At 59.3% G+C, this 21777-nt stretch overlaps 3 protein-coding genes and 1 pseudogene across 7 annotated transcripts in view; all 4 read right to left on the bottom strand.

Annotated features, from left to right (window-relative positions):
• Nucleotides 1-289: 289 nt before the first annotated feature.
• On the bottom strand, nucleotides 290-8554 carry Pram1 (PML-RARA regulated adaptor molecule 1). 4 transcript variants are annotated; one of them, XM_013065843.3, is made up of 10 exons: nucleotides 7291-8551; nucleotides 3748-5041; nucleotides 3584-3659; nucleotides 3436-3512; nucleotides 1257-1314; nucleotides 1043-1151; nucleotides 795-957; nucleotides 668-701; nucleotides 547-587; nucleotides 290-438 (listed from the first exon to the last, which is right to left on the bottom strand). In XM_013065843.3, exons 1-10 carry the CDS (start codon nucleotides 7291-7293, stop codon nucleotides 401-403), a joined length of 1893 nt encoding a protein of 630 aa, XP_012921297.1. In that variant the 5' UTR covers nucleotides 7294-8551; the 3' UTR covers nucleotides 290-400. The 4 variants fall into 4 exon arrangements, with proteins under 4 accessions (XP_012921297.1, XP_021100877.1, XP_021100876.1 ...); XM_021245218.2 differs by having other exon boundaries at nucleotides 1043-1160; nucleotides 7291-8550; XM_021245217.2 differs by having other exon boundaries at nucleotides 668-957; nucleotides 7291-8554.
• A 1592-nt stretch (nucleotides 8555-10146) lies between these two features.
• On the bottom strand, nucleotides 10147-13411 carry Znf414 (zinc finger protein 414). Its single transcript, XM_013065831.3, has 8 exons — nucleotides 13262-13411; nucleotides 12754-12887; nucleotides 12345-12654; nucleotides 12020-12127; nucleotides 11807-11912; nucleotides 11101-11444; nucleotides 10975-11025; nucleotides 10147-10574 (listed from the first exon to the last, which is right to left on the bottom strand). Exons 2-8 carry the CDS (start codon nucleotides 12820-12822, stop codon nucleotides 10234-10236), a joined length of 1329 nt encoding a protein of 442 aa, XP_012921285.1. The 5' UTR covers nucleotides 12823-12887; nucleotides 13262-13411; the 3' UTR covers nucleotides 10147-10233.
• LOC101702736 (SH2/SH3 adapter protein Nck1 pseudogene) lies at nucleotides 13411-14669 on the bottom strand (annotated as a pseudogene).
• A 3335-nt stretch (nucleotides 14670-18004) lies between these two features.
• Nucleotides 18005-21777, bottom strand: part of Myo1f (myosin IF) — a 37963-nt gene continuing 34190 nt past the window's right edge. For both annotated transcript variants that reach the window (XM_013065803.3, XM_004865417.4), the window contains 7 exons: nucleotides 21297-21442; nucleotides 20908-21054; nucleotides 20676-20824; nucleotides 20124-20207; nucleotides 19427-19622; nucleotides 19171-19340; nucleotides 18005-18756 (listed from right to left, as the gene is read on the bottom strand). In XM_013065803.3, the coding sequence (XP_012921257.1) occupies nucleotides 18680-18756; nucleotides 19171-19340; nucleotides 19427-19622; nucleotides 20124-20207; nucleotides 20676-20824; nucleotides 20908-21054; nucleotides 21297-21442 (969 nt within the window). In that variant the 3' untranslated portion in view covers nucleotides 18005-18679. The remainder of the gene's footprint in view (nucleotides 18757-19170; nucleotides 19341-19426; nucleotides 19623-20123; nucleotides 20208-20675; nucleotides 20825-20907; nucleotides 21055-21296; nucleotides 21443-21777) is intronic.

The following is a 21777-nucleotide window of genomic DNA, read 5'->3' as shown; positions in this document are numbered from 1 at the left end:
AGGTTCAGGCTGACCTGGATCCCTGGCTCTGTCAGAGTCCTCATCCCACTGCCACTGAAGGGTTCCCCCAGGGCCACTTGGTGGTCAGAAGGGACAGCTTCCGAGGGGCTCTGACTGCTGCCTGTCCTGTGTGAGGTGCATCCTGCTACCCAGCCCTTCCCACACTGGCAGGCGGCTTCCTTTTTTCCATAACTACAGGGTGAGACCATGGAACTGGGCTGGGATTGACCCCACAGGTACACAGTGCTGTGTGTGCCTGTCAGCAGGGAAAGAAAGTCAAGAAGAGGGGTTACTTTAAAGAGAGGTTTATGTGGTCTCACATGTGCTGGGCAGCTCTTTCTGCCAGGCTGGGCTCAGGGCTCCAGGATAGCAGCTGGCTTGCTGGGCCCTTGAGCAGTCCTCACTGTCCCCGAGGAAATGGTTGGTTCTCTAGAGGATCTGTGATTGGAGGGTGACTTGCGGTGATTCCTCTCCCAGAGGTACAACAGCAAGCAGCCCCTGGGAGTCACTGTGGTCCCTTCGAGGTGGACCTGAGCATCTACGTACCCCAGATGCCGACGTCAACGTCGTCATACACCTCCGTTTCCCTAGCAGAGAACAAGCACAGCTGGGTCAGCACGGGGCGCGCTCGGCTCACCTCCCTCCCCCAGGCAGAGCCAGCACTCACAGGGGAAGGAGCGCTGTCCTGGGCACATAGCCATCTGCAAGGGAAGAGCTGGGCACAGTGGGTCCTCCACTGGGGGGGCACCCCACCCCGCCCCCACCCCTGGGGCCTCCAAGCCAGGCCCACTCACACTTGCCCTTGGGGTCCCGGCATAGCATCTCATCCTTGTTGGTGAACTCAATGACCTCCAGGATCTCTCCGCGCCGGATCCCCAGGTGCTTGCCACCCCCACGACGGGTCTTGGCGTTGGGGTCGATCATCATCCTCGTGTGAATCACAATCTCCCCCTCAAACTGGAGTGGGAGGGGAGCTGTTTAGGGCTTTTCTCAGCCGTCCCCTTGAACCGTGCCTTTTGAGGTTGGGACTGTTGTGCCCCACCTTGAACTTCTTCCGGAACTCCCTCTCTGCCTTCTCCGCCTTCCTCATCTGCTTCAGCACCTTTGGGTCCGTGGATGGCACCTGCTGTGGCTGGGGGCTGTTCTCCTTCCTGGCCCCCCTAGGAATTGGGGGAACTTAGGAGTGTCCGGGGTCTGCCTTCACAGTTCCCTGTGCGCTTGGACCACCCTGTCCCGCCCCCTGCGACCTGTGGTACCTGAGTTCTGGATCTTGTGGTGGCTTCCTGGTGTCTTGCTGAGTAGACCACACTTCATCTGAGGGCAGTCATGCGGCTGAGTCAGGGCAGGGACCTCGCTCAGCTGCTCCACCCTGGTGGCCTTGGGGGAAGGAGCCTCCCCTAACCAGCTCAAATCTAGCCAGGTCCCGTCCTGCCCTGCCTGCTGCCTCCCTGGTCCTTGTGCCCTTGTCAGGGCCTCCTCATTCTAGCAGGCTGCCTTTGTTTCCATAACTCCTCCTCATGCTAGCCTGGCGGGAAACTGCTGTACCATTTTAATTCATGTCTGTAGGTGACATTCATCCCCAGCTGGCTGGTGAGGAAATGAAAGGCTCAAATACGTTGAGCAGCCTGTCCACCCATCCAGCTGTTGAATGGTGGATTTGTAGGCTTTGTTTTTTTGGCTTTGGGGTAGGGTGGGACAGGGTCTCACTGCTATGTAGTCCAGGCTGGCCTCGAACTCACTATGTAGCCAAGGCTGGCCTTGGACGATGACAGATGTGTGCCACCACGCCCAGCTCTATTTGTAGGCTTTGGAGACCATTTCATTTATGCATTCTAAGCGCAGGTTGGGGATTGGAAGATTGGGGTCAAAAAACAGAAGCAAAGACGAGCATTCTCTAGAGGCAACCAAAGCCTGCCTCTGAGCAGGATGGGCTGGCTGGTGACCAGCCTGGAGGGAGGGGGACGGGAGCGTCTCAGGACGCCTGTGTCAGGCACCCTGTGCCACCTCCTGCCGGCTGTGAGCCCCGAACCCGGGGTGAGTGAAGGGCCTGAGTCGAGTCCCCGATTTAGCCTCTGGGTGACCTGAAGTGTCGCTCTGGACACCAGGCAGCCCACTGAGGGCTGTTGGCAGTTCCCACTCCCCATGCCAGTGCTGAGCTCGGCCTCACAGTCTGGGTGGTGCCGTCCATCGTGGGTCCCACCAGGAACACTGGCCCACCACTGGCTGTCCCATCAGGCTGCCTTGACTCTGGCTGGTCACTCACAGGAGCAGCCAAGGCCCTGCTTGCAGCCTGCCTCCCTCAAGCTTCCTCGGCCCCAGGAGCCACAGAGGCGGCACCAGCTGTGGAGGGGAGCTGGGCCTGTGCCAAGGGAGGCCCAGCCTGCCCTGCCAGTGGGGGGACCCGGTGCACATGGTATTTGATCTGGATTTTGAACAGCTGGCAGCTGGAGAGGGCCTGTCTGCACAGGGGAGGTATGTGGAGAAAGCCCACAGGGAAGCTAGAAAGGAAGTGGCCGGGCCTAGGAAGAGCCCCTCTCCCCACAGCCCATGCCCCCCAAGAGCAGTCCCCAGACCCAGGCAGCAGAGCCTCCCTGCGGCGGAAGCAGGAGGGGCCTTGGCAGGAAGCTGTGTGCTAAGGAGGTGTTGCAAGCAGCCCCTGGGGATGGATAGCCCAGAAGTGGAAGGGGCTAGGAGGAGTAGGGACTGGGAACCCTGTATCAGGACCTCTGGGGTGGATGGGGGAGAGCTGGAGCCCACTAAAGGCCACACCCACTCCCCTGCAGGAAGCCCCACCACAGAAAGGTGGGCATGGCCTGCGCAGAGAGGACCTGGCTGGAGCCCCAGTGCTCTGGGCTGCTGCACTGGGGAAGTGGAGGTGGCACTGCATGGGGTCAGGGGCTGTGCATCCAGTACATACTTGCAGGGCAGCTCCAACCTGTCCTGGAGCCAGCCTGGGGTGCAGGCCTGCTGGGTCCTCTCCCAGTGCTCCAGGTCAGAGGCCGGGGAGAAGGAAGACAAAGGTCCTTCCCTGCCACTGCCACTCCAGCTTGTGCCTGCCTGCTGAGCCCTGCAGGACATCCCCTCAGCACCTGGGGTGCACAGGTCCTCATGGAACCTGCCGTCGGGTCCCTAGCCCTGGATGGCTCTGCCGTGCGGTCCAGCACTAGGTGCCAAGTGGGCCTCATCCAGCCTTGGCTCCACACACGCTGAGTCCCGCCAGCCGTCTTTGAAGGCTGGGTTCTTCCACTGCCGTCCACGCTCCTGCCACCACCCCCGGCCACACCACTGCCTGCCACAGCCTCCTCGCTGCTTGTCAGCCTCTGGGATGTCCTCTCTCACGGTTCATCCAGCACTGTCTGGGCCTTATGCCACGATTGTGGCAGGAAATTGCCCTGGCAGCGTCTGCTTTATGGCCTGGCCAGGCCACCAACAAACCTCTGGCCCTGGGTCTAGGGCTGGGGTCCTCCGTGGGCTCCCCTTCGTCACACATCTCGTAGATCTCGTCCGGGTCCCTGCAGGGACACCCAGCATGAGAGCCCCGTCTGCCCACGCCTGTGCCCAGCCCTCTCCTCCCCACACTCACTGTGGGAATGGTTCAGCCTGTCGAGCCTGGAGGGCCTGGAAGTACATCCCGGCAGAAGAGCGAGTCCTCCGCACGCCTGTGGGGACAGGGTGCGCAGGGAGGAGGTGGCGCTGCCTTGGCACCTCAGCCCCTCCATCCTTGCCTGTGCTGCACACTCGACCCACCTGTGCCTGCTGCCGGGAGCCTCCAAAAGCTCTGGACGTCCAGGGGGCCTGGGGGAAGCGGGGGCTTGGCTGGAGGGGGCCCCAGGCTGCTGGCTGGGGGCAGAGGCCTCCGAGGGGGTGGCTGGCGGCCTTGGAGGTCTTCAGACTTCCAGCGGGGCGCCCTAGCAGCTCCAAGCTGCCCAGAGCCCACGACAGCTGCTGGCACTGAGCTCTCAGACACCGAGCCCGGAAGTGGGCTCTTTCTAGGGAGACCTGGGAAAAGCTCAGGCTGCTTGGGCAGAGCATGGGGCTCTGGCTGGGAGAACTTGCGGGGTGGCCCCCTGCACTCAGGCTGGGAGAACTTCCTGGGGAGCACACTGAACTCGGGCACGGAGGATGTTCTGGGGAGGCCACCCAGCTCAGGCTGCGGGGGCTTTTTGGAAAGGGCCTTGAACTCAGGCCGCTGTGACCTCTTGGGAAGCACGCTGACTTCCGGCTCTGAGGACGTCCTAGTGAGGTCACCAAACTCCAGCTTCAGGGCCTTCTTGGGAAACGCACTGAAGCCTGGCTTGGGGGAGTGGGGCTTTTGTAACTCAGACTCGGGCTTTGAAGGGGACTGCATGGGGACCTCACTGAACTCAGGCTGCGGGAGGGATCTCTTAGGGGGAGCGCCAGCCTGAGGCCGCAGGGGCTTCCTGGGAAAGGTGCCGAAGTCAGGCTTTGGGGAGAGGGGACAGGGCTCAGTGGACCCAGGCTTTGAGGGGGACACTTGGGGGACCTCACTGAACTCGGGCTGCGGTGAGGACTTCCCAGGGAGGCCACTGACTGGGAGCTTCGGGGGCTTCCTGGGGTATACACTGAACTCAGGCTGCGGGGGCTTCTTGGGCAAGGTACCGAGCCCGGTCAGCAAGGACCTTGGGGGGCCCTCGCTGGACTCCAGCTGCTGGAATTTCTTGGGGACCACATTGGGTTTGGGCTCTGAGGGGGACCTGGCAGGGTTCCTGACCTCAGGCTGGGGGTGCTTCCTGGGAAAGGGACTGGCCTCAAGCTGAGGACGCTTCTTGGAGAGATCACCGAACTCAGGTTTGGATGGCTTTTGGGGGGGATCAGTGAACTCGGGCTGGGAGAGCTTCTGGGGCAGACTGGCAAACTGAGGCTGTGGGAGCTGCTTCGGCTGCTCGCTCGGCTCCAGCTGCGGGAGCTTCTTCAGAAGTTTGTTAACTTCCGGCTTTGGGGGTTTTGGGGGGAGTTCACTGGACTCTGCCCGAGAGGCCTGGAACTTGGCTTGGAGGCTCCGGAAGTCCTGGTGGCTCTCCTAGGGCACACAGTGACAGTGGGCTCTGCACACAGTCGCAGACCCACCACCTCCTCCCCCAGACCACTGTGCTCCCTGCGCCCTGTCCCTGACCTCAGGTCCTGCTTCTGGTTTTGGTTTTCTTTCTTTTCTTTTTTTTTTTTCCTTTGGTACCAAGGATCGAACTCCGGTCCTTGCACTTGCAAGGCAGGTGGCAGAACCACTGAGCTAAATCCCCGGCCCAAATTTTAGCTTTGAATATTTTAAATTTATCATACTTTTTCTTTTTTGTTTTTTTTTTTTTGGTACCAGGGATTGAACTCGGGTCCTTGCGCTTGCGCAGCAGGCAGCGAAACCACTGAGCAAAATCCCCGGCCCTCTGCTTCTGTTTTTGGCTGAGACCCCTTCCCCCCAGGTTCTGGAAACCACATCCCTGGGACTTGTCCACATCCACGTCCACGTCCATGTCCAACCTCACCTCCAGCAGGGCCTGAGCTGGGGGTCTCTCCCTGCAGCCCTCAGTCGTCCTCCTAGCATCCTCATGCCCCCCCCCCACCGCATGTCACCCCTGCCCCACATCCCCCCAGTCCTTTCTGTTCCAATTTCAAAATACATCCGGTATCCAACCACTTCTCACTACCTCCGCCACTGTCACCCCAGCCGGGGGAACCCCGCCTCCTGCCCGGGTTACAGTAACAGGCTCCTCTGGTCTGCTTACCCCTCAGTCCCAGCCTCGCTCTGTTTGCCCCACTAAGGCTGGAAGAAGCCTGCTGAGCCCCTGCTCACAACTGCCTAAGGGTTCCCGTCTCCCCAGGGAAGTCTCATGAGGGCCCTAATCACCAAGTCTCCCCGTCCTCCCGGTCACCAGCACACGCTCCCCCCACTGTCTGGGTCTGTTCCATCTCCAGCCCCCCCGCCCTCCGAGCCAGTATCTCCTTTGTCAGAGAGCCCTTCGAGGCCAGACTATTATAAGTCAAACTTCTTACTTGTAGGTTTTTGTTTTGTTTTGTTTTTTGGTACCAAGGATCAAACTAGGAACCTTTCGCTTGCAAGGCAGGCGGCAGAACCATTGTGCTAAATCCCTGGCCCATTTGTATGTTTTTAATGTCTCGACTGGCTTGGGTATTTATTTTGTTGCCGGAACTCGGGGCTTTGTGCAGGCCAGAGAAGTGCTCTCCCATGGAGCTCCACCACACCTCCGAGTTTTTGAAATTTGTTTTTTTCTCTGCATACGTACACACCCCCAGGGCCACTCCTCAGCTGCTGCAGGGAAAGGATTTCGCTCATTCATTGCTGACCTTGCAGTGTGTGGCACATAGCAGGTGCTTGGTAAGTACTCACAGATATAAAGAATATATGGGCCAGGCGTGGTGCTGTGTGCCTGTCATCCCAGCACTCAGGAGGCTGAGGCAGGAGGATCGTTGTAAGTTCAGGACCAGCCTGGACAACTTAGTGAGTTCAAGGGCAGCCTGAACTATATAGCGAGAGACTGTCTCAAAAACAAAACAAACCCCCAAAACCCAAAGGCAAACGCTTGGTCTGACAGTCCCAGACGCAGACCTGGAGATGACGTGGGCAGGCCCCAGCCCTCACAGGTCCCCGACACTTGAGCTGCCAGTCAGGAGGCTCATAGTCAACAGCAGCCATAAGGACCAGAAGGCAGGGGCTTCCCACGGGCACCTGTTGGGCACACAGCACCTGGGCACGCCCACAATGTCCCAGGTGCCCTCGAAGGTGGCCGTGTGCCATGGGGCACGGGTGCTGGCAGATGCCCAAGACCAGGTCAGCTCCAAGCGGCTGTCAAAGAGCAGGACCCTGGGGCCCCTGTCCGGGCTGTGCCCCACTTCCATGTCCACCCCGGGGGTTCTAGCCCCGAAAGGCGGTGATGCTGCCTGAGGCCGGATGTGCCTGTGGGTGGGTTGAAGTCAGGGTGAGCAGGTCACTGCTTTGCCTGGTGGGGCGGTCAGCGGAGTGTGACCCACTTAGTCAACCCACAGAAAGCTTCTGCTCTCCCCCAGCTGCCTCTTCCCAGGTCAGGTCGCTGTTCTGCTGCCCTGGGGGATGGGATCGTTTCGAGCAGTGCCACCTGCCTCCCAGGCCCGTTGGCCCCCGCCTGAGTCTGCGCCCTGCCTGCTCCCACCTTGCCACCTCCACGCGGGCCATCCCTGTTTCCCTGCCTGGTTTCCCAGGCCACTGTGCCCACCCCTGGCACAGGCCTGATAATGAGCCCCTGCTGTGGCCCTGCCCTCTCCCAGGGCTTGGGGACTCACCATGGCTGCAGGCAGGATGGGCCACGGGCTGAGTGGGCCCCTCACAGCGTGTGCTGCCTTCAGGAAGTAACTGCAGCTTCTCCACTCAAGGTTGGGGCCGCCGTTGGGGTGGGGAGGGCGGAGGAGGAAGGAGAGGAGGTGGAGAGGGAGACAGCCCTGGCCTGTCCCCAGACCCTGCGGGGCACTTCTGTCCCTCTTCAGGTCCTGTCCCTGGGCTTTGGGCCTCGGTCTGTAGTTATCACTGGCTTCTTGACTCCTCTCTCTCCTTTACTCCGTGCCCTCCAGACTTGAGTGCCAGGCCCTGGTGACCGGCCAGCAAAGAGGCAGCCGCAGGACACGGAGCTCTCAGTGGGGAGACCAGGTCTGGCGGGGGCTGGTGGGATGGCGAGGCCACATCTGCCTGCTGGGTTGCCCCATCCGTCTGTTTCAACACCTCTGGCTCTTGGCAGGACTTCCCTGTTGAGGGGACAGATGTCCACCTGCCAGCAGCAGCCAGGGCAGAGGACTTGGCTAGGACTGCAGATTTGGGGGTGTCAGAGACCTTGCTCCCGAGGACACCCTGAGTTTTCTGTGGCTGGAGGTGGTAGGGAGGAAGCCAAAGACAGGGCAGGAGGGAAGCGGAGACAGGTACAGGGGGAGGAAGGCCACGAGACCGGGGTGAGCCCTGACCACAGGGCTCTGTCCGCAGGAAATCAGTGGCCTTGGCCACAGCAGGTGAAGGGAGAAATACCCAGGAGAGTGCAGAGCCCTGATTCTCTTTGGCCACACATGGCAGTCACCTGAGCAGTTTGCAGACAGACTCTGGCTCAGTCGGGCTGGGGTGTGGCCTGATTAAGGGGAGTTTTTTAGACCCTGGTAGGTGATTCCAGTGCACAGCCAAATACTCTAGCAGCCCCAGAGTTACCTGAGACCGGTGAAGTGCAGGGTCTGGTTCAGGCAGGATCCAGGCTGCTGGTGCGTGGACCACGCTTGGAGTAGCAAGAACCACAGATGACCCTCGGAAGCAGCCCTGTGAGCTTTTGTGATTTTTTTTCAGTACTGAAAAAACTCAGGGGATTGAACTCAGGACCTCATGCTTGTGAAGTAGGCGCGATGTCACTGAACTAAATCCCTGGCTCGTGAGTTTATTTTTGAGACAGGGTCTCACTATGTAGTCCAGGCTGGCCTTAAACACTGTGGAGCCCAGGCCAGCCTCGAACTCGTGGCGATCTTCCTGCCTCAGCCTCCCAAGTGCTGGGATCACAGGTGTGCACCATTGTCCCAAGCAAGTCTACCTTTAAATGAGGGTAAGGGGTCAGGGATGACCAGGGCTGGGTCCTTTCTGCATTTCCAGGATCATGGTAATAGGGTGTGTGTGTAAAAGAACAGTCATGTAGTGACCGAGAACACACAGTAGGCCCTCAATTAAGGCAAGCTAAGGATCAGCCACAGCTGGGGGCTCCAGAGACTCCTGGACTGGCCACTGGGTGTGGACGTCCGGCCTTAGTCCCGCCCCTTGAGCTCGCAAGACTGAGGCTGCCAGGGGGCGGGGCCGCCTTCTTCCCTTTCTGTCTTTGGCGTCTTCCCGGCGGCTCTGGGCCGGGTCGCTGGGCCATGGGGTGGCCTTGACCAGGTGGCTCCACCCAGAAGAGAACCGGAAGCCCAAAGTGAATGTGGGGCAGTCGAGAGCCGCGCTCAGGAGCAGGGGACCACGACTCTTCTCCCAGCCACGCCTGGGGTCACTGAGCCGGTAACCACCGGCGACAAACTGCCGAGCGGGACAAGCGCACCAGCAGCCAAGCCTCCAGGGCCGCCCAGCCTGTGGGCCCTGCAGTCCCTGGCACCCTCGGGCGCCCCCTGCTGGCGGAGCCGGGGCTGGGGAGGATCCAGGGCTTTGAGCCTTCTCTGACTGGCAGGCAGGGGGAGGTGTCTCTTTGGGGTACCCGCTTGGCTGGGGCTGGGGGAGCACAGAAGAGGCCTTGGGGGCGGTAAGGTCTCCCAGGGACAAAGGCTGGAGGTGCGAGGAGAGGCAGTGAGGGCAGGACGTGTTTCGGACAGGGCAGGGTGCTAATGGAGCCGGTTTGAGGCGCTGGCAGAGGGGGGGCCTCGCTGGGCCCCCCGAGGCCCCGGGTCACGGCGGACAGGGCAGGCCAGCAGCAGGCCTGGGGCTCAGGTGGCTCAGGTCTGAAGGGGCCAGGGTCACCCTCCTGCCCTTCTCAAGAGAAGCTGGTGCCTGTGTCCGTCAGAAGGACAGAGCAGGAGAAAGAGGAGGATGAGGAGGGAGAGTCAGTGTGGCCCTGAGGGGTGGGGAGGCTCGAGAGGGCGCCTGGCGGCTCCTGAGAGGGCAGTCACTGGAGGAAGGGTGCAGGACCGCACTAGCGGAAGAGGCCTTGTTTCCAGGGACGTTCCCACGGGGGATGGGCAGGCAGGGTCCCCAGAAGGACCGCGGGGCCAAAGAGGATCTAAAGGAGCCAGATGCAGAAGGTAAAGCTGCTCGCGAGGGGCGTCTGTCTCTATGCCCAGGGGCCCAGCCAGCCGGGGCCAGAGCTAGCTTGCCACTGGAGTTTTAAACCCGACCCCAATCATCCCTAAAGCTACTCCTTCCCGTGTGACTCCTGCCAGGCCAGCCCTGAAATTTCTCAGGACCGGTGTTCAGCTGAGCCACACCCTAGCCCGACCCCGGGCCCCACTGTGGTGGGTAGGGTGGCATTGGGGGCCACAGTGTTGAGGTGACAGGGTACATGGGGCGGGGGACAGGTTCTGTGCGCGTGCACAGAGCCACCTGGAGGTGCATCTCCGACGGTGTGGTCGCCTCAGGCCCGCCAGGCACCAGCTCACTGCGCATTGGAGGGCAAGGGACCCAGACACAGCACAGGCTGGCTCATCGCGCCTCCTTTATTGTCCTCCTCCTCAGATTACAAAAATCTCCGCCCCACCCATCCCAAAGCCAGGGGTCGGTGCAGTTCAAAGCAGTGAGAAAACCGGACGCTCCCCCTCGGACATCAGCTGCGACACCTTAGGCGCAAGCGGGGTGGGGTCCGGGTGGGGCAGAGCAGGGGGCGCTGGAGCGTCGGCCCCGCCCCTGGCCTCCGGCTCCCCGCCCTCTCCCCGTGCGCGTCCCTCGGCCTTACCCGCCGGGGCGTCGGGGCGCGGCGGCCCGGGCGGCAGGGCTGCGGGGGCGCCGGGGCGGTGGTCCTGTAGGTGCAGGGTCATGGCGGGCCGCGAGGCCGTGGAGAAGGCGCACTGCATGCACGAGTAGCGGCCGCGCGTGTGCTCCCACACGATGCGGCTCGGGGCCGCGTGCGCTGCGGGCAGGCAGGCGGGCCGTCAGTCCTGCGCGCCACCCCGGGGACCCGTCCGGCACGGGTGGGCGCCGGACCTCTCCCCGCCTCCCCTTCGGCTCCGGGCGCCCAGGTGGAATGTGGGGGGATCGGGCCGGTCGGACCTGCTTCTTCTGGTCCCTGTCCTCGAGGGCACTAAACTTAGCCTCACGCGAATCCTCCATTCCCATCCCCGACTACTGCAGGGGGGAGGACGGTTGTGAGGGGGCGCGAGTTTTACGCGGAAAGCCGGCGCAGAGGAAGGCGCAGGGGCCAGTGGTTTTAAAGGCAAAATCTTATATTTTAAGGGCGGGCACTGCTGCCCTGCCAGCATCCATGGGAAAGAAAGTCCCTCCACCCCGCCCTGGTGGTCACCTGCACGCACCTGAGGGCGCATCGGAGCCGCCCTGCGGTCTTCGGGGGCTGCCGCCAGCACCTGTAGGAGGGGAGGGTCAAGGTCAGGGTCAGGCCCCGCCCCCAGCCCACCCGCGGGCCCCGCCCCCACACTCACCTTGGCTCTTTTTCCAGACAGCGGCGCTGGAGGCTGGTGGCCCGGGAGCGGTGGCCAGGAAGGGGCGCAGGCGTGGGGGACTTAGGCCAAAGGGCGCGGGGTTCAAGTAGGGTAGGAAGGACCCAGTGGGTACAGAGGAGGGGGTTGTGAAGGGCTCGAGCAGCGGGAACGGCAGGCCGGCCGCCGACGCGGGGTCAGACTCCGAGGGGCGCTCAGGTGCTGGGGGCTCCTTGTCCAGGGCGGGGGGCGGCGGCGCGGCCGGGCTCTGAGCATGCTCTGCGCAAACATGCAGGTGCTTGAAGAGCGAGCGGTGCGTGCGGAAGCGCAGGAGGCAGTTCTCACACCTGGGGGCGGGCACAGGACTGGGCTGAGGCTCCCGGGCCAGGAGGAAGGGGGCCCCTTCGCGCGAACGTGGGGAGTCTGGGCCCAAGTCGCCCTCCCTTCCAGTTGACAGGCCTAGGAAGACGCAGAATGAAGTCTGGTTTTCCACTGTTAAGTTCAGAAGCGGGCTGGGTGCAGTCCTAACCACGTACGCCTCACCTGTCCCGAGCTCGGCCGGCCCGCAAGATTCCCCGACTGGCTCTGGGCTCCAGTCGGTCCCCAGCGCGCGGAAGGGAGGGGCTTACCCGAGGCCACGCCCACCCCTGAGTAGAAAGCATAAAGGTCTGGGCCCCACACACACAGTGTGGGGTAACCGGGGTCTCACTTGAAGTAGCGATTGGGCTTGTAATGCAGCTTGCCATGGGCCACCAGCTCCTGCATGCTGGGGAAGCTCTCTGTGCAGCTCAGGGCGGAGCAGCGGAAGAGCTTACCTGGCAGGGGTGAAGGGCAGAGGGATGGAGTGGGGTCAAGGAGGCTGGCCCTGAGGGCTCTGTTCGCCTCCCACCCTAACCTGCCCCCTCACCAACCCTGGCCCTACCTTCTAAGGACTGGGTGGGCGGGCAGTGGGTACGGAGATGCTGCGCCAGGTCACGAACACTGGGGAAACTGAGGAAGCAGCCAGGGCTGGAGCAGGGTATTTGCGTCCCTGCAGAACACACAGAATGGGGTGGGGTCACGGCGCTGCACCAGGCCTCTGCACAAGCCTCCCACCAGCCTCGGCTGACGGAGCAGGGCCTGGATTAGTCTGGCTCTTCACTGGAGCCACAGCCTGGCATGCACTGGCACTCAGCAGAGGGTGACATCCATCTAGATGGGCCCCAGGCCTGGAGTCACTCTGTGCCCCTCACTCCCACTGCTGTCACCTGGCGGTGGGCGTCGTTTGGGAGGGCGCAGGTCCTCACTGGTTCCGGAGACTGTGCTGGGCGGGGCGGGGCTGGCTTCTGGGTCAGGCTGGCAGCTGTCTGAGGCCTGGGAGGCACCCTGCTGTGTCCCTCCAGGCCCTCCACATTCCCACACCGGGGGTGTGGCTGCTCGGTCAGGGCCAAGCTCCTCCTCCATGGAGGTGGCAAAAGCAGCCACAACCGGAGACAACACCTCCTTTTCGGTCTCATTGGAGCTGGGCTCTGCAGGGGCCAGCATGTCCGGACTGGGCTGCGAGGGTTCCTCCTCCTCCTGGTGGAACAGGTGGAAAGGGCCAATCTGTGTTCTGGGCTTGCATTCCTCAATCCTCAGCCCCCAGACATCACCCAGTCACCCCGCAATCTGAGTCACCAGCGAGAGGGAGGGTAGAGTTCCTGCCTCCCAAGTCGCAGGAGAGGTTATCTGCCGGCAGTCACGCATGTGAGAGAAGCATCGCCCCGTCCAACTTGGGGAGGAGGAAGGCGCCAAAAGGGCAGGGGCGTGGCCTAGGGCGGTGGGCGTGGTCAACATTAGGAGGGCGGGGCCAAGACTAGGAAGACGGGGCTCTGGACTGGGGGGCGACAGGGGCCAGAAGCGGGCTGTATTATGATGGGGATATCTCCGCCGGGCTCGGGCTATGCAGACCAATTTGGAGGTACTAAGGGCCCGGGTGTGTGGCTTAGGGGCGGAGCCCGAACCCGGTGGGCGTGGCCCAACCCAGGGCGGCCCGGAAGTGGGGACGTTCGCGGACTGACAGCCCAAGGCAGGCGGGTGCCCGGATGTGGGGGCGGGGTCGGCTGGAGGTTCTACACACAGATAGGGCAGCTCCTTGCCAATCCCCGCTGCTCCGCCGCGCCCGCATCCCGGACGCCGCGCTCACCATCTTCCACTCTGCTCGACCTCTTGCTCCTGCGGCTCCGGTGGCTCCGGGTCAGGTGGCGGCGACTTCTCGGCGATGTGGGATCGGGTTCACATCCACGCCATTGTCTGCCTCTCAGCTCTCGCGAGAGCAGGGGCGGAGCCTGCACGTGACGCTACGAGACGGGGCGGGGCCTGAGACTCGGCCCCTCCAGGACCACGGAGGGGACGCCTGGCTGGACCTGCAAGCTAGGGGCAGCTGCAGGGCGCAGAGATCCGGCAGAGGGCTCTCTCCGGGCCTCGTGTCCTCGTCTGCAAAGTGGGCACTCTTAGCCGCTTTTCTCCGAATCCCATCACCAACCCTCGGAGGGCGCTACACAGCAGGGTCCCCCCCCCTTTTTGATTGGGTCATCTTTTTGGAGGAAATTAATGGCAACAGTCGTCAGATTTTCTTTTTTTAAAATTAAATTCTGCTTGATGTCTGTTGACTGTACCATAATGCCAAGGATTGCCAGTAGACTTTCCAGTAAGTGAAGGCCTAATATAAGCACACTGTGGAGGTGATAGTTGAAACCTGAAGTTAGTGGATTATTCTGCATAATGCTAACCATCCCATTGATCTTCCTGCATTTCCACCATTCCGGGTCATTTTCTGGCTTTTCAATAACATCCATTACATCGCCTTTCTCAAAATTAAGTTCTTCATCATTGGATGGAGTAAAGAATGGGCAAAGAGCCTGTACCATATGCAACACTTCCCCAATATTTAGGTTACTGACAGGTGCTGCTAATTTCTCTGACAGTGAGCTCACATGGTCACCCAAAGGACTGTCGCCTTCTTCAGGAACACAGTTTGAAGGGAACCATCCACTGTGTCCATTGTAGCTACCCTGCCACCACCCATCGCTGTATTTCTCCATGACATTCATTCTTTTTTTTTTTTTTTTGGTACCGGGGATCGAACTGGGTTCTTTGCGCTTGCGCAGCAGGCGGCAAAACCACTGAGCTAAATCCCCAGTCCCTCCATGACGTTCATTCTTGTACCTTTTATCATCAATAGTTCATCCTCTCTCAGCCATGTAGTTAAATTTCACATAGGCAGGCATGTTGAGGTCATAAAGATGTTCCCCTGGGTTAACAAAACTGTCATCTGCAGGAGATTCAGAATCTGGAACACTAGGGGTTTTTTTGTTCACTTTTCCAATGCCTAAGGTATCCTTTAGGTTTTTTACAATAGACGCTTTCGGAGCACTGTTTTTCCTTTCCACATGATTAGAAGGCGCAAAACCTGTTTTATTCATGGAATTTCTAACTCGCTGCCAGGACTTAGAATCACCCAGAAGCCATAAACTCTCATTCTTCTTGATGTCCAGCTCTTGTTCTTGTTGCGCCACATAGTCAATTTTGGCTACTACCACCACTTCTGCCATTTTTCAACAGTTTCAGCACTTCCCTATGCTGAGGCCAGGTGGCTCCAGCCTTAGTTATGGCTGAGGTCTGCGCTCCACCACCTGCAGCTCTTGGGAGAGGGGTGGGTGTGTCCAGTCATCAGATTTTTGGGGGGCACTTAGTTCTGCAGTTGGAATAGGTCTGTTGTAATAGCCAAGTGCAGGAAACAAACTGATGGTTTTTAGGGCTTTTGTTTGTTTGTTTTTCTTTTGAGACAGAGTCTTGCTCTGTAGCTTAGGCTGGCCTTCACCTCACTGTGTAGCCAGGCTGACCTTGAACTTGTGGCAATGCCCCTTCTTCAGCCTCCTGGGTACTGACACCACAGGCTCACGCCACCAGGCCTGGCTGGCCATTAGGCTTTAATAAGCAGTTGAAAGTCCAGGCTGGAGAGGTATGCCTGCTGGGTGATGGATGCAGAGTGGTGTGTGTACTGGGGCAAAATAGGTCCCCTGTCTACCTTACATTCCTCGAGCACCTACTGTGTGCTAGGTACCAACCTAGATGCAGGAAGACAGCGATTCCTGTCCTCAGGGGACTTGCATCTTCAAATGAGGAAACAGGCAATACATCAACACATGCAGAGTACGATCTTGGGTCCTATTCAGAACAGTGAAGACAACCAAAGAGAAGGACGAGATAGCAAGATAGTGGTGGGTCAGGGGAGCCCCTCTGAGGAAGTGACCTCTCAGCCTGCTGGCTGAGGAGTGAGTGAGGAAGGTTGGGGCAGCAGAGCACTCGGAGAAGTTGGTGAAAATATCCTGGGGTAGAGAGGGAAAAGCTAGGCTTTGGCAAAGAGGAGTGAGGAAACCCGTGCACCATTGCAGCAGCAGAAGGGTGGGGGGTGGAGGTCAGAAGGTGACCTTGCTGCAGGATGGGTCACACAGGGCCCTGTGGCAGGGAGGAGGGAGAGCTGTGGTCTCTTTGTGGCCACTGGCCAATTTTACCAGGGAGAAGAGGTACAGCATGTGATCTTGGTGGTTATTGGATGGCTGTGGGGCAGACAGTAAACTAGATCTTGGACATTGGGTCTGCAGAATGCATTATTGCATTGTTCAGCCCTGAAAGAGGGACTCCCTAAGTCTCAGGTCAGTGTAGCTTTTGTAAGCAGTATATTTCCATCCCGATGACAAAGGTGTACTTATGCATTTCTGTGTGCAGCGAAGATGGTTAGGAGACCTTGAAAAACAGGAGGAGGGCCAGGGATTTAGTTCAGTGGTTCTACTGTCTGCCTCAAAAGTGCAAGGTCCCAAATTCGATCCCCACTACCAAAAAAAGAAAAGAAAAACAGGAGGAGAGCCGGACATGGAGGTGCATGCCTATAAGCCCAGCACTCAAGAGGCTAAGATAGAAAGGTTGTGAGTTAGAGGTCAGCTTGGGCTGTATATCGAAATGATTCAAAGAAAACCATTAAAACAAAAACTAAGGGGGAACATTTACTTAGCATGCTCAGGCCCTTGGATCAATCCTAGCACACAACCAAACCAAAGCAAAAAACAAAAGAAAAAAAAGTCAGCCAGGTATGTTGGCACATGGCTGTAATCACAGCACTTAGGGAAGCTGAAGCAGGAGGGTGGCAAGTTCAAGTCCTGCCTAGACAATTAAATGAAGCCTTGTCTCAAATTTTAAAAATTTAAAGAAGGGCTGGGAATGTAGCTCAGTGGTAGAGCACCTCTGGGTTTGATCCGTAGCACTGCAAACAAAAGCAAACAAAAACATAGCTGAGGTATAGCTTGGTGGAAGAGGATTTGCCTAGCAGGCACAGCATTTGGGCTCCAGCACAACAAAAACAGTCAAACAAACAAACCTCCAAAAATCTGGGGAGAGCAGCAGGGATTTTTCAAGAGAAACTGACTTTTCACTCTTCTGTGTTGTTTTCATTAAGTTGTTTTTCTTTTAATTACCAGTCATTCAGTTAAAAATCCATGCGTTTTATAAAATCATTTTGCTGCAAGGTGAGGAGGTGTTTGTGTGTGTCGCTGGCTGGGGACACTGTTGCAATTCTGGGAAGGGTGGGGTGAGCTCTCAGAAGGGACAGGGCCCCAAGGAAGCAAAAGGAGGGGCCGGATTTAAGAAATTCTGTGATAGAGCTGGCAGGATGTGGGGCTGAGGAGTAGGCAGGTTCGAGGTGACAGGTTTGCAGCCTGGAGATGCCTGTAACCTAGTTCTGAGTTGCTGTCAGGATGTAGCACACACTCCCTTCTCCATCCCCAGCACCCTGTCCAGACCTCAGCAGCCATCGGGTGCCCTCCATGGCAGTCCAGGGCTGTACCTCAGAGTGCTGGGCGGAGAGAACAGCCTCCCTGGTGAGTTGAGGGAGGCCAGAGAAGGGAGACAGAAGCCTGGATTTCTTTTTGTTGTTGTTGTCCAGTCCTTGAACTCACAGTGATCCTCCTGCCTCAGCCTCCCAAGAGCTGGGATCACAGGCCTGTGGCACCACGCCTGGCCCAACTTCTTTCTTTTCTGCACCCATGAAACGCTCAGCCAAGGTTGGTGGCCCACATATTTCCCGCCCAGCCTGTCCTCATGCCCAAGTCTTTTGGAAAGAGAAGTACACAGCGGTGGTTGTGCAGTGGAACTAAAAAAACCCCCTAAAAACCAGAAACCAAACAAAACCAGAAACAGAGAGGCGGGGACTCTCCAGGGATTGTGAAATGTTTCTTGCACAGTGACTCATCAATACTGCAACCCGGTCACAGGCTTGGGAGTCTTTTCCCAGCCAAGCTTGGCTTTGCAAAGGGAATGCGGAAGGGAGAAGCTGCAGATGGTGCCGGCAGAGCAGCGTCTCCTGGGTTCCTCAAGGCCTCCCCGCCTCCCCCCTTCTCTGGAGGGCAGGTGTCCTCGGCCTGCAGGGCACTGTGTGGCAGCTGCCACCCAGATCCGACAGAGTGGCTCAGTGGCAGAGCGCTGGCCTAGCTGCGCAAGGCCCTGGCTCCACCCCCGGTCCTTGAAATAGAGATCTGACACTGACCCTCCGTAACCTAGGCTCTGCCCCCCCCCCCCCCCCCCGCGTGCCGACCACAGCCCTCAGACCCCAGCAGCCTGATCCCTTCCCGCCCAGCTCTGCCCACGAGTTCCAAGCTGCTGGATGGGGTGGAGAACAAAGGAACGCAAGGTGGCTCTGTGGAGTCTTGGGTAAGTGGCTGAGGTTCTCTGAAGCTCTAGTTTTCTTTTTTTTGGTATCGGGGATTGAACTCGGGTCCTTGTGCTTTCACAGCAGACGGCGGAAACCACTGAGCTAAATCCCCGGCTGAGGCTCTATTTTTCCACCTGTAAAGTGGGACTATTTTGTGAGTACATACTCCCTGTTGCACGCTCAGTAATTTAACTCACGCTTTTACTCGGCTCGTGTGTTGCCCCAGTGGTAAGAGACAGACAAAGAAGTGGTACTTATCAAGGCCTGTCCACCCTAGCTGTGCCCAGCACTTCACCAACAAGACAGGACACAATTCATTTCACACACAGGGCAGCTGGGAGGTAGGTTCCAGTCAATTCTGATTTTGATTTGTTTGGCTTCTTTTTTTTGCAGTCCTGGGGATGGAACCCAGGGCCTCATGCATGCTAGGCAAGCACTCCACCACTGAGCCCCATCCTTAGCTCCCTACCCCCACTTTTTTTTTGTACTGGGGATGGAACTCGGGTCCTTGTGCTTGCACAGCAGGCAGCGAAAGCACTGAGCTAAATCCCCAGCCCCCCACCCCCACTTTTTAAGACAAGGATTTGCTAGATTGCCCAGTCTGGGCTCAGACTTGAGATTCTCCTGCTTCAGCCTCCTAAGAAACTGGAATGACAGGCCTGCGCTACCACACCCGGCTTAATCCTGTAAGAGAGGAAGGTCAGGGCCCAGGAAGGGGTTCTGCAGCGGGGATCCCCAGATCCAGGGGCTGGGCTGGAGGCCACAGGGTTAGATGTTGTGGCCAAAGCAGCTGAGGTAATCGTAACTCCCGCTGGCAACGCCTGTGCCCTGGCAAAGGACACAGTCCCGGGCTCTGGGTCAGATCTTCTCCACGTAGTTTCCCGGGAAGAGGCCCTCCTGGCCATGCAGCCGGCCCTTCCACCAGCCCGAGGGGTCTATGGGAGAGAAGAGAGCTTGAGGCAGCTTGGAGAGAGCAGGAATGCCAGCTCCAGGTCTGTGTTATTCATGGCACACGCCTGTGATCCCAGCACTCTGGGAGGCTGAGACAGGAAGATGACAAGCTGGAGCCCAGCCTGGGCAACTTAGTGCGACTCTGTCTCAAAATAAAAAAATACAAAAGGGGCTGGGGATGTAGCTCAGTGGGAAGGCCCTGGGTTCAATCCCCAGTACTGGGTGGGGGGAGAAAGGCTGAGACCCAAGCCACTCAGCTTGGTGACCTCCCTGCTGGTGCTGTGAGCGGCCACCTCTGCTCTCCCATGGACAGGGAGAGAGGCTGTGTGGAAATGGGGTCTTGCCCAGCTGTGTGGGGTGCTGGCCACTCCCCACGGAGACCCAGCCCTGGGACACACCTTCCATGAGGATCTCGATGACCTCGTTTATGTTGAAGCTCAGCTCATCCACGTCTTGACCTATGTATTGGTACAGCGCCCGGCACCTCGGGCCATGTACCCGCGGCTGTGGCTTGGGTCGGCCCACGCCAGGCACAGGTCTCTGTCCTATGCTGCGCTTCCTCTGCATGCTGGCAGGAGAGGGGGTGTTCATCACGGCTCCAGACACCCTCTCCCCTGTGCCCACCTCCTGGGACTGCCCTTCCACCCCGCCTACCCCGCCACTCCCTGGTCAGGCACGTTGAGGAATTCTGTGTTGTGCTCTGAGGGCGGGTGTGCCCTGGAACGTCTTCTGGCCCCCAGGGTGGAAGCTGGAGGACCCCGGGGGGGCTGCTGGGAGTTCCTTCCAGGTGTGATATCCAGGGCCAGGGGACCTCCTCGGGCCAAGGGGGGTACCCCATTTCGGTCTAGAGCTGTTGAAGGAGGTTGGAGATATTTGTCAGGAAGATGCTACAAGTATTTGAGCAGGACCTGGCTCCAAATTCCCAGTCTGAGGGAGGAGGCAGCCACACTGACTCCCCAGTGTGGTAAGGACTGGGTCTGAGGGAGGGACCCTGGGGATCCAAGGGTCTAGAGGGAGGCTTTGCAGAGGGAGTCTCCTCCACGTAAGAGGGCTTTTGTGAGTGGATTTTGGAGGATGAATAAGAGCTCAGGATGTGGGAATTTGGGAGATAAGCAGAGAAAACAGCCCAATAAATGTGAGTTGGCAAAAATGAAATGCAGTTTAAATGGCGTGGAAGGAGAGAAGTCAGTGGCCAGCTGGGGTTGGATTTTGAATGCCAGACTAAGCTTAGCATGTATGCTGCAAAAGATGGGGTGCTGTGCAGCATTCTGGACCACTTCGTGACTATGGGTTTGGCTTAGGCCACAGAGTCCACAAAAGGCAAAGGAAGACATTTAGGGTTTCGCCTCACCTCTGGGGGGCCCGGGGGCCGCCCGTGTCGGGGCCTGGGCTGGCCTTCGGTGCCTCCCCTGGGCCATTCCCTTCCGCGTGGGCTCTGAAAGGGGAAAGAAAGGATGCACGCATTTGGGGGATGGCCTGGCCAGACCTAGCTCTTGGCCCCGCCCCAAGTCCCCTCCATGCTGTGACTCCGCCTCCAGGCCCTGCCCCTCAGGCCCATTGGTTCTCTCACCAGCACCATATAGTAACTGGCCCCACTCCTCACTAGCCCTGCTCTTCCTCACTAGCCCTGCTCTTTGGGCCCGCCCACCCCAGGACACGCCCCCACAGCGCCAGGCTTGTCTCTGGCCAAGCCCCTCCACACTTCTCTTTCATTCATTGGTCACTACTCCAAGGCCTTCTTTCTTCCTCCCTCCCACCCTCTCTCCTTCTGTCTATCCGCCCCTCCACAGCCCTTGACTACCCAGGACCAGCCTCACTGGCCCCGCCCCCGAAGTCTTGATTGGCCCCGCCCCTTCCAGACGGCTGCCTATTTGGCTCCGCCCCGCCTTCTGCGCAGACTCACTGGAGCTCTTGGGCAGCCCGTCGCCCACGCTGACCGTGAGGCCCCGGCCGCCCGCTTTGAGCACGGCCAGGTCGCCGGAGCCGCGAGCGAAGGTGACGCTGCGGGTGCCGCCTCCGCCCCAGCCCTCCTTCTTCACGCGGAACTGTAGTCTGTGGGGAGAGGAGGGAGCTTGGGGGAGCCAGCTGGAGCCAGGGAGGGGGTTCAGGGGCGCAGTTCTGGGCGGGGGACGCACGTGTCGCTGAAGTTGAGGGGTAGGGGCCTCTGCGCAGCCTCCTCGAAGCGCTTGCACAGGAGGCTGACGAACTCGGTCTTGAAGATGCTCTCCAGGAAGCTGTCGGCGGCAGCCTCTTGGAGGATGAAGAAGTCGTCCTGTCTCGTGCTGGGGAGGGGCGAGAGGTCGGCCAGGTGAGTGACAGGTGGGGGCAGCAGAAGAACTGGCTTGTGAGCCGTCGCGGGGAGGGCAAGATGCAGGGAGGGAGGTGTCCACGCACAGCATCATGAGGGAACGTGGGGCAGGTGACAGGTAGGTCGCACAAGAAAGGGCTGCAGGTACAGCAGCGGGTGACAGGTGGGGTAACGAGGGGAGCTAAGGTCACAGGGAGGGACGGGGCCCAGGCTCACCTGAGGGACACTCCTCGCAAGGTCTGCAGCTCCAGCTTCTTCTTCAAGATTTCACGCACCTGGCCTTTCTCCGGGCCCTTCTTCACCTTCTCTCGCCCGATCACATACACGCACTTGGGTGTCAGGATCAAGTCCCGCTTGATGGGCTGTGGATGTGCAGGACCAGAAGTTGGTGGCTGGAGCCCGGGGGAGCCTGGCCTCGGAGGATTGGCCCCAGGCACGGGGCGGCGCAGGTCAGTGGAGGTGTGCAGGCCAGGTGAGAGGGGCCCCTCCCTCTGGGCGAAGGCATATGAATTATTATTAATTCCCTGATTTATTTCTCGCTTCTGGGGATGGAACCCAGGGCCTTGCACGTGCTAGGCAACTGCTCTATCCCTGAGTGACATCCCTAGCCCTTTACATTTTTTGATTTTGAGACAGTGGCTCACTAGGTTGCCCACATTGGGCTTGAACTTTCAATCCTCCTACCTTAGTCTTCCAA

The sequence above is a fragment of the Heterocephalus glaber genome, unplaced genomic scaffold (genome assembly GCF_053883595.1).
Source record: "Heterocephalus glaber isolate CG9 unplaced genomic scaffold, H.glaber_assembly_v1.0 deba00001761, whole genome shotgun sequence".
Classification (NCBI taxonomy): domain Eukaryota; kingdom Metazoa; phylum Chordata; class Mammalia; order Rodentia; family Bathyergidae; genus Heterocephalus; species Heterocephalus glaber.
Note: the sequence above shows the minus strand (reverse complement) of the source record. Positions and strands in the feature narration are given on the sequence as shown.

Coding starts and splice junctions, on each gene's coding strand:
- Pram1 (XM_021245216.2), bottom strand. Junction 3,660..3,747: donor GCTCCCGGCAGCAGGCACAG/GTGGGTCGAGTG, acceptor CTGTCCCCACAG/GCGTGCGGAGGACTCGCTCT. Junction 439..546: donor CGTTGACGTCGGCATCTGGG/GTACGTAGATGC, acceptor CTCCAATCACAG/ATCCTCTAGAGAACCAACCA.
- Znf414 (XM_013065831.3), bottom strand. CDS start 12,822: ATGCGTGACTGCCGGCAGATAACCTCTCCTGCGACTTGGGAGGCAGGA. Junction 11,445..11,806: donor AAGCCCAATCGCTACTTCAA/GTGAGACCCCGG, acceptor GCCCGCCCCCAG/GTGTGAGAACTGCCTCCTGC. Junction 11,026..11,100: donor TGTCTGGAAAAAGAGCCAAG/GTGAGTGTGGGG, acceptor CCCCTCCTACAG/GTGCTGGCGGCAGCCCCCGA.